Here is a 9,799-nt window from a genome sequence, read left to right on the forward strand (position 1 = left end):
ATCCACCTTTTGATCTCCCGCTCAATTTTTCCCTCATTCATGAACAATAACCCAAGGGGAAGGCCCTCCTCCCTGACCTGAAGAAGGCATTGTACCCTCTTCTGCCTCAAAACCATGGTTTTGGATTTAGATAAGCTGATTCTAGAAAGTTAAGAGATCACAGTCTGATAAAGCCTATAGGACATCATCTGCAAAAATAAGAGACAGAATCTCTCCAGCACCTCCTCCAAGGACTCCAAAAAGTGTGCGTCTGACCTGTAGTCAAGGCCGGATTAACCATATGGGCAACAGGGCAATTGCCCAGGGCCCACAAACTCTAAAGGGCCCAGGGCAGCAAGGGCACGAGCAAAATACTGTATATGTAGTCTCCCGCTTTATATTAAACTAGGGTGACCATACATCCTCTTTTACCCTGACATGTCCACTTTTCACTCTCTGTCCGGGCATCCAGGGGGGTTCTTGTATTGATGAAAATGTCCGGTTTTTCATCCAGGAGCAGGGATCCAATTATGGGGGAGCTGGATATCCTACACATCCAGGGGAGCCGGATAAAACGTTTTCTACCTATATTACATCATTTATGGACTCTTTTGAGCAGAGAGCACATATAGCGATGATCGTTGGTGTTCAGCACTCCAGGCTGCTGCGTCCAGCGCACAGTCTATTCTCAAAGTGGCGCAACCAAAAAACCATAATTAACATGTCCGCACATGTTTTTTACTTTCTGTCTTATTTGTGCCTGAAGCGCTCTGCTACTGCGGAGCTCATCACCAGTGCTATGATTTCACCTCACTGACGCAGCATCGAATCGCGCACTCCGCTTTGCAGTCAGGAGATCCCTTGGATCTGCTCAAAGTAAATGATGAGGTGAAAAAGTAAGAATCCAGGCAGCAGTTATTCTGGAGAGTTTAGAGGAGATGCAGGAAGAAGAGAGACAGACAGGACAGGAAAATGGTTAAATAAAAACAACAAAACAAAACAAAGTGTTGAAAAGTAAAATGTAGGTAGATTTATCTCCACTACACGTTTTTACCTGTATAAAACAATATGTTATACACGTGTAATAATTATACATCTGATACAGTTCAGATCACCTTCAAAACTCATTCACACACCCAGGGCCGTTTCAAGACATTTTGGGGGCCAAGGCAAAATGACAGCCCCCCCCCCCCCCCCCCCCCCCCCCATGCAGACTGACCAATGAAGAGAGGGCCTCAAGTTAAGACCCTCTCCTCATTGGTCAGTCCACACAAGGTGGGTCAAAGGTTACCCTGAGCGGGTTACGTGATGTCAGGCACTCAAGTATTGAATATATTTACTGAATGTTACAGTAAAATTTTCTGTATGTGACCATGTTATGGTGATCCTTGGGTCGTGATGATGGGGCCCTTGAATATTGTTGCCCAGGGTACAACAAAGTGTTAATCTGGCCCTGCCTGTAGTTTAGTGCATAAGCAAATATGTCTGGTACCACAAATGTCATTTTAGTATTTATGCCCCTGATGTTTAGCCCATGTTAGAAAACAGAACATTGGGGCTTTATGTGTGATTTAAATGAATATTTCCAGCATAGATTGATTTTGCTTTAGTAGTAAAAATTTTACTGTCTAGCTTAATGAACAGTTGCATGTGATAATGGGAGTAATAGTGACAGTTATCAATGTGTAGTTTCAGTTTAAGATGGAAGCTTGTTATTTGTGATTTGTTTGCATGCTTGTATACAAATTCCCCGAAAACATTTAGAGATGTTTTAATTTATGATGCATTTTTTATGTAGAATCCTTTATTATACCAATAGCTGAACCATTGTACTATGCAGTGTTTGATATCAAATAAATAGAAAATCACTTAAGTTAATGTATCTTCATTTTATTAAACAGAAAGTCTAAATAAAGGTCAGATATATCATAAAAAACAAGGCAATGTCATAGATTATATATTGCTCACAGAAAAACCAATGTTTTGTACAGATAAATAGCAAACATGTCTACCATGTCTATAGTCTCTTGAAGAGCTGAAAAAATGTTTGTTCTCAAATTTCAACAAATGGCTGTGAAAACTAGAATAACCAAAATGAAGCTTGCTTTGTGAAGGGATGCTGCAGAAACTGTGGTTGTGGATTTAGTAGTTGTTGCAGTAGGAGCGGCCGTGGTTGTAGTTGAAGTAGTTGTTGCAGTAGGAGCGGCTGTGGTTGTGGTTGAAGTAGTTGTTGCAGTAGGAGCGGCTGTGGTTGTAGTTGAAGTAGTTGTTGCAGTAGGAGCGGCTGTGGTTGTAGTTGAAATTGTTGTTGCAGTAGGAGCGGCTGTGGTTGTTGTTGAAACTGTTGTGGCAGTTGGAGCTACGGTGGTTGTAGTTGAAGTAGTTGTTGCAGCTGGAGCAGCTGTGGCTGTAGTTGAAGCAGTTGTTGCAGTAGGAGCAACTGTGGTTGTTGTTGAAGCAGTTGTTGCAGTTGGAGCTGCTGTGGTTGTTGTTGAAACCGTTGTTGCAGTTGGAGCAGCAGTGGTTGCAGTTGAAATTGTTGTTGCAGTAGGAGCGGCTGTGGTTGTTGTTGAAACCGTTGTTGCAGTTGGAGCAGCAGTGATTGTAGTTGAAACCGTTGTTGCAGTAGGAGCAGCGGTGGTTGCAGTTGAAATTGTTGTTGCAGTAGGAGCGGCTGTGGTTGTTGTTGAAACCGTTGTTGCAGTTGGAGCTGCGGTGGTTGCAGTTGAAGTCGTTGTTGTTGAAGTTGGAGCAGCTGTGATTGTGGTTGAAGCAGATGTTATTGAAGCTGGAGCTGCTGTGGTTGTAGTTGAAGTCGTTGTTGTTGAAGTTGGAGCAGCTGTGATTGTAGTTGAAGTAGTTGTTGCAGTAGGAGCAGCTGTGGCTGTCGTTGAAGCAGATGATATTGAAGCTGGAGCAGATGTGGTTGTAGTTGAGGCAGTTGTTGCAGTAGGAGCAGATGTGGTTGTAGTTGAAGCAGTTGTTGCAGTTGGAGTTGCGGTGGTTGTAGTTGAAGTAGTTGTTGCAGTAGGAGCTGCTGTGGTTGTTGTTGAAGCAGATGTTGGTGTAGTTGGAACAGCTGTGGTTGTTGTTGAAACTGTTGTTATTGTTGTTGGAGCTGATGTGGTTGTGGTTGAAGCAGATGTTGTAGTTGGAGCACTTGTGGTTGTTGTTGAAGCAGATGTTGGTGTAGTTGGAACAGCTGTGGTTGTTGTTGAAGCTGTTGTTATTGTTGTTGGAGCTGATGTGGTTGTTGTTGAAACTGTTGTTGTAGTTGGAGCTGTGGTGGTTGTAGTTGAAGTAGTTGTTGCAGTAGGAGCAGCTGTGGTTGTTGTTGAAGCAGATGTTGGTGTAGTTGGAACAGCTGTGGTTGTTGTTGAAACTGTTGTTATTGTTGTTGGAGCTGATGTGGTTGTCGTTGAAGCAGTTGTTGTTGTAGTTGGAGCTGTGGTTGTAGTTGAAATCCTTGTTGCAGTTGGAGCTGCGGTGGTTGTAGTTGAAGTAGTTGTTGCAGTAGGAGCAGCTGTGATTGTAGTTGAAGCAGATGTTGTAGTTGGAGCACTTGTGGTTGTTGTTGAAGCAGATGTTGGTGTAGTTGGAGCAGCTAGGGTTGTTGAAGTAGATGTTGGTGTAGTTGAAGCAGTTGTTGTTGTAGTTGGAACAGCTGTTGTTGTTGTTGAAGCTGTTGTTATTGTTGTTGGAGCTGATGTGGTTGTGGTTGAAGCAGATGTTGTAGTTGGAGCACTTGTGGTTGTTGTTGAAGCAGATGTTGGTGTAGTTGGAACAGCTGTGGTTGTTGTTGAAGCTGTTGTTATTGTTGTTGGAGCTGATGTGGTTGTTGTTGAAACTGTTGTTGTAGTTGGAGCTGTGGTGGTTGTAGTTGAAGTAGTTGTTGCAGTTGGAGCAGCTGTGGTTGTTGTTGAAGCTGTTGTTACTGTTGTTGGAGCTGATGTGGTTGTTGTTGAAACTGTTGTTGTAGTTGGAGCTGTGGTGGTTGTAGTTGAAGTAGTTGTTGCAGTTGGAGCACTTGTGGTTGTTGTTGAAGCAGATGTTGGTGTAGTTGGAACAGCTGTGGTTGTTGTTGGAGCTGTTGTTATTGTTGTTGGAGCTGATGTGGTTGTGGTTGAAGCAGTTGTTGTTGTAGTTGGAGCAGCTGTGGTTGTAGTTGAGGCAGTTGTTGCAGTAGGAGCAGCTGTGGTTGTTGTTGAAACCGTTGTTGCAGTTGGAGCTGCTGTGGTTGTTGTTGAAGCTGTTGTTATTGTTGTTGGAGCTGATGTGGATGTGGTTGAAGCAGTTGTTGTTGTAGTTGGAGCTGTTGTGATTGTAGTTGAAGCAGTTGTTGTTGTAGTTGGAGGAGATGTGGTTGTAGTTGAAGCAGTTGTTGTTGTAGTTGGAGTGGCTGTGGTTGTAGTTGAAGCAGTTGTTGTAGTTGGAGCACCTGTGGTTGTTGTTGAAGCTGTTGTTATTGTTGTTGGAGCAGCTGTGGATGTGGTTGAAGCAGTTGTTGATGTAGTAGGAGCTGTTGTTGCTGTGGTTGAAGCAGACGTTGTTATAGTTGGAGCAGCTGTGGTTGTGGTTGAAGCAGTTGTTGTTGTTGTTGGAGCTGTTGTGGTTGTAGTTGATGCAGTTGTTGTTGTAGTTGTTGTTGGAGCTGTTGTGGTTGTAGTTGAAGCAGTTGTTGTTGTAGTTGGAGCTGTTGTGGTTGTAGTTGAAGCGGTTGTTGTTGTAGTTGGAGCTGTAGTGGTTGTAGTTGAAGCAGTTGTTGTAGTTGGAGCACCTGTGGTTGTTGTTGAAGCTGTTGTTATTGTTGTTGGAGCAGCTGTGGATGTGGTTGAAGCAGTTGTTGTTGTTGTTGGAGCTGTTGTGGTTGTAGTTGAAGCAGTTGTTGTTGTAGTTGGAGCAGCTGTGGTTGTTGTTGAAGCTGTTGTTATTGTTGTTGGAGCTGTTGTGGTTGTGGTTGAAGCAGTTGTTGTTGTAGTTGGAGCTGTTGTTGTTGCAGTTGAAGTAGTTGTTGTTGTAGTTGGAGCTGTTGTTGTTGTGGTTGAAGCAGACGTTGTTGTAGTTGGAGCTGTTGTGGTTGTAGTTGAAGCAGTTGTTGTTGTAGTTGGAGTGGCTGTGGTTGTAGTTGAAGCAGTTGTTGTTGTAGTTGGAACTGTTGTGGTTGTAGTTGAAGCAGTTGTTGTAGTTGGAGCACCTGTGGTTGTTGTTGAAGCTGTTGTTATTGTTGTTGGAGCTGTTGTGGTTGTGGTTGAAGCAGTTGTTGTTGTAGTTGGAGCTGTTGTTGTTGCAGTTGAAGTAGTTGTTGTTGTAGTTGGAGCTGTTGTTGTTGTGGTTGAAGCAGACGTTGTTGTAGTTGGAGCTGTTGTGGTTGTAGTTGAAGCAGTTGTTGCAGTTGGAGCAGCTGTGGTTGTTGTTGAAGCTGTTGTTATTGTTGTTGGAGCTGTTGTGGTTGTGGTTGAAGCAGTTGTTGTTGTAGTTGGAGCTGTTGTTGTTGCAGTTGAAGTAGTTGTTGTAGTTGGAGCTGTTGTTGTTGTGGTTGAAGCAGACGTTGTTGTAGTTGGAGCTGTTGTGGTTGTAGTTGAAGCAGTTGTTGTTGTAGTTGGAGTGGCTGTGGTTGTAGTTGAAGCAGTTGTTGTTGTAGTTGGAGCTGTTGTGGTTGTAGTTGAAGCAGTTGTTGTAGTTGGAGCAGCTGTGGTTGTTGTTGAAGCTGTTGTTATTGTTGTTGGAGCTGTTGTGGTTGTGGTTGAAGCAGTTGTTGTTGTAGTTGGAGCTGTTGTTGTTGCAGTTGAAGTAGTTGTTGTTGTAGTTGGAGCTGTTGTTGTTGTAGTAGAAGCAGTTGTTGTTGTTGTAGTTGGAGCTGCTGTGGTTGTAGTTGAAGTAGTTGTTGTTGTGGTTGAAGCAGTTTTTGTTGTAGTTGGAACTGCTGTGGTTGTAGTTGAAGCAGTTGTTGTTGTTGTAGTTGGAGCTGTTGTGGTTGTAGTTGGAGCAGCTGTGGTTGTGCTTTGGGCTCCAGTTTTTACAGGAAATCCCAAGGCTGAAAAGGAATATTTTTATTAATGTATTTCTTTCTTGCCTTTTGTAAAAATGTTTTTTTTAATATTGTTATCAGAAGAAATTTCTAACTTACCAGCACAGAGAAATAAGATGACACAAATCTTGATCATTTTTGTTGTTGTGTTTCTTTCCTGTTTTTAAAATAAATGACATAATTTTAGGTTATTAAAATTAGAGTATTCCTATAATTTAGTTATATTGCTAGTCCTTTTTTCATTTAATACAGTAACTCTTTCATGCATAATGGTCACTACAATGGACAGCTCCTCCAAAAAGTAATTGATTTATTATTATTTTGTATTTTTCATTTTTTAGTTTTTGGCTATCATGCACAGCTGTTAAAGACTTTATTGCATTTGAGCCCCTCATTGGACTCTAGTGTGTCAACCCAGCATATTTCATGTTCAGAATGCATGCCGTCCACTGAGGTGGACATGTAATAAACTATTTGTCAATTTAATGTTGAAAACATTTTTTTAATTTGTTTAATTCATAGCTAAAGGTGAATAAAAAAATTGTAAAGAAAAAAAAATCATGGTTGAATATTTCCTATTTCAAGCATGAAAGGGTTAAAATATCATTCCATGAGCTTCAACTTGACAAGTAGATTACAACATCCATAATTTGTAGAAACCTAATTTCTTCATTTTACCTTTTTATATATAAAAATTCAACTTTTCATTTAGTCCTAATAAGACATTTTCTGTATTTTTTTTCTCTCACAACATTACTTTTTAAGTCCAAAATGTCCACAATTGTTCAATATTTTTTCTGCAAAACCTCACAGTCAGAAGCCTGTTTTAGTTGACCCATGATTTTAGTTCACATTATTATGTTGTGATTTTATCATCTCATCAATTTCCTCTTTTACATTGATTGTTTCAAAACATTTGTTTCAACTGAAGATATGATTCCATTTTATGAATACTCTTTTTTGCCACATTTGATTTTCTAATTTTGGGGTAAACTAACAAAATCATTTTATATAAACCTACATTTTATCAACAAAAAAAATACTAAATATTAAAAGGGACAATAATCACATTTAGTTAAAATTCAATCAAATGTAGTACTTACAGGTTTTTACCAGACAATATGTTATTCTCCCTGCTGTGGTGGATGTTCGGATGCTCTCTGCTTCGTTCTGTTGGCTGATTTGTTTTTTGGGTTTCAGGCTGGAGCTTTAATATCCATGCAGAGCCCATCCTCTGACATCAGATCTCAACAAAGATGTCATATGACTCAGTGACTAATAAGCAATGTAAAAATTAGTTCCTTTAAAGGGTGTGGCACCATCTCTCCAATCCTTTTTTATTTTTATTTTTTTTAACTTCATGTTCCGTTTGAGCCGTCTGAGTTTACCTGGTTGATCTGCATTTTTTCTTTATGAGACATTGAAGCATAAAGTTTCCCGTCTGCATGTGCTTTGTTTTGTTTTTTTGCTTGTTTGTTTTTTGTTGCTGCATATTCTTCAAGTTTTCCTAAAATTCAAACGAACAGTTTTTTGTCATTTCTTTCATCATAACTGACCAGATGATGACCACAGATGACCTGAATAGGATATAAACTGTGTCTTCCTCTTCTTTTTTCACTAACTGCAGTAGTTGTAAAACTGTCTGAACCATTCATTCTTCGCTGTAGATGTGTGAGAGTCTTTGGTCATCAAACTTCGCAAAACATTCAGCAAAAGAATTTCGAGGCATGGTCAAATTTTTTTCCAGTGTGAAGTGAACAGACTCGACTGCATCCTTTTGTTGTGGAAGCAACTGTTCGAGTTGGTTAGTATTACGGTGGTAAGAGATCAATGTGATGCTGCCTCCCTGTACAGGAATGTGTTTTACCTGACGTACTGCACTGAACTGTTACATCAATTCCTACATGAAGCTGAGTCAGATCTGATTCTTTTATTATCTGTTCGTTCATATTCCATTTTGTTGGTTACGTTTTTTTAAATGAAGCTTCAAATATTAATTACCTTGGATAAAAATGCTTTCATAACTTCTAAAATGCCAATGAAACTCTGCCTATTTGGCACTCTAACTTCTGTTTGTTTGTTTTTTCACCCTTGTAAGAAGTTATTTTACTTTTACGCAGACACCAAACCAGATTTTAATTGTTCCTTTCATTTATGCATTTTTCAGACTAACAGATTGTCCTAATATGCATGTTTTTAGCCTGTGGGAAAAGAAAACGATGAACCTGGAGAAAACCCATGCATGCAAACCCCACAAACTGACGCCACCTTTATTCTGCGAGGAAACAGCGATACCATTTACGCCAACACACAATTATGTTTGGACAGGGTGTGTGCTGCATATCTTAACCCTAGAACAGAGACTTCAATAATTGTTTTGTGAAGAAGCCAAAATGCAGACAGGAAAACATTCTTGTTTTACTAGTCTGTTTGCCCAAAGGTTAACCACCGCTGTATTTCTGACAGGACAATTGCAACTTGTGTTGGGCTGTTCAGCGTTGTCATGTGAAGAGTTAGTTATTGTCTCATCGGGTGGTTCTGATAAGTCCAGTAGCTGCAAAGTTTTATTTTATTTTTTTAACCGTGTCCTGTCTGGCTGTGAAGCAAACAGAATTAATGTCTGAATGCTGGTGGCATGCCTTACAGATTTACTCTCTGGTGGAGCATCAAAGCGTCTGCTTTTAATGTCACGCCTGATACTTAAATTTTTTATTTTCTAATCCATTTAGGGTTTTATCAAGGAGCCTTTGAACAGCATAATTCAGATAATTCAGAAAAATAGACACAAACTGGAAAAATTTTGCTTTTTCTTTTCTTATTGAGGTTAGAAAAATGTTTAGGTGTTTACCTTTTCAAAAACGTGTTAATATTGCTACACAAAAGACCTGTTAACATAAAGATACATTAAGATGAGTACAATTTTTAAAGAATTTCCTTAAAAAATAAACTGTTACATTTTTTGTAGCCATATATTCTCAGGAAACCTTCACTAAATCTTCCATAATAACCATATTTCCTTAAAGTTAGATGAGGTTCATCCTCAGAAACGTTCCTTAAGAATTCCCCGAAAACTATAAGTAACCTTCAGGGAAAATTCCATCAGGGGCGTGTCCAGGGAGTGGCATGGGGCAGCGCATGCCACTCTTGGAATTTGATTGGCCTCCCCATTGATTTTCATTTAACTTTGTCTATAACATTGTCCATAAAAGGCTTGGGCTTATAAATACTAAAACAATAGGTTGCAGTATGCACTTTTAACGTTGGTGTTTAGCCCCAGGTCTATGGAGCATTTCCATATTACTATTTTTTTTTCATATTACTGTAAACAATACTTAGAATTCTGGTCCTGACTCCACTCCAGTTGGTGTTGGTAATACACCAAGAAAAAACAGTTCAAAGAAGAAGACCTAAAGAATACAGGAATAAGAAAATGTTACTGAAGAAGAAGAAGAAGAAGAAGAAATGGTACAAAGTGGATCTCAGAAATTTACTAGAAAACAAAAAATGAATGAATTGGTGCCCCCTACTCCCAAGAAAAATAAACTAAAAATTTACTTTGAATGCCACTAATGCATCAACAGGTGCCCCACCTGGGCCACCCATTTTAAAAGCTTTGACACACCACTGCATTTCATACAAGTTCCTTGATAGTGTCATGGTCTGTGCTGAGGTAAACTCTGTGTTGTGCTGAGTCTTTCTGAGTGCAGGTGGGTGTGCCCCGAGAGCAGCTGCTGCCTATCTGCTCATCAGTGGTCAGGGGATGTAAGGAGCGCCGGGACAACTCATCAGTGC

At 40.0% G+C, this 9,799-nt stretch overlaps 1 protein-coding gene across 1 annotated transcript; it reads right to left on the bottom strand.

Moving 5' to 3' along the window:
* Positions 1-1,848: 1,848 nt before the first annotated feature.
* On the bottom strand, positions 1,849-9,144 carry LOC129164529 (homeobox protein 2). Its single transcript, XM_070547265.1, has 3 exons — positions 9,090-9,144; positions 6,107-6,164; positions 1,849-6,013 (listed from the first exon to the last, which is right to left on the bottom strand). Exons 1-3 carry the CDS (start codon positions 9,142-9,144, stop codon positions 2,122-2,124), a joined length of 4,005 nt encoding a protein of 1,334 aa, XP_070403366.1. The 3' UTR covers positions 1,849-2,121.
* Between the last annotated feature and the right edge of the window lie 655 nt (positions 9,145-9,799).

The sequence above is a fragment of the Nothobranchius furzeri genome, chromosome 19 (assembly GCF_043380555.1).
Source record: "Nothobranchius furzeri strain GRZ-AD chromosome 19, NfurGRZ-RIMD1, whole genome shotgun sequence".
NCBI classification, from domain to species: domain Eukaryota; kingdom Metazoa; phylum Chordata; class Actinopteri; order Cyprinodontiformes; family Nothobranchiidae; genus Nothobranchius; species Nothobranchius furzeri.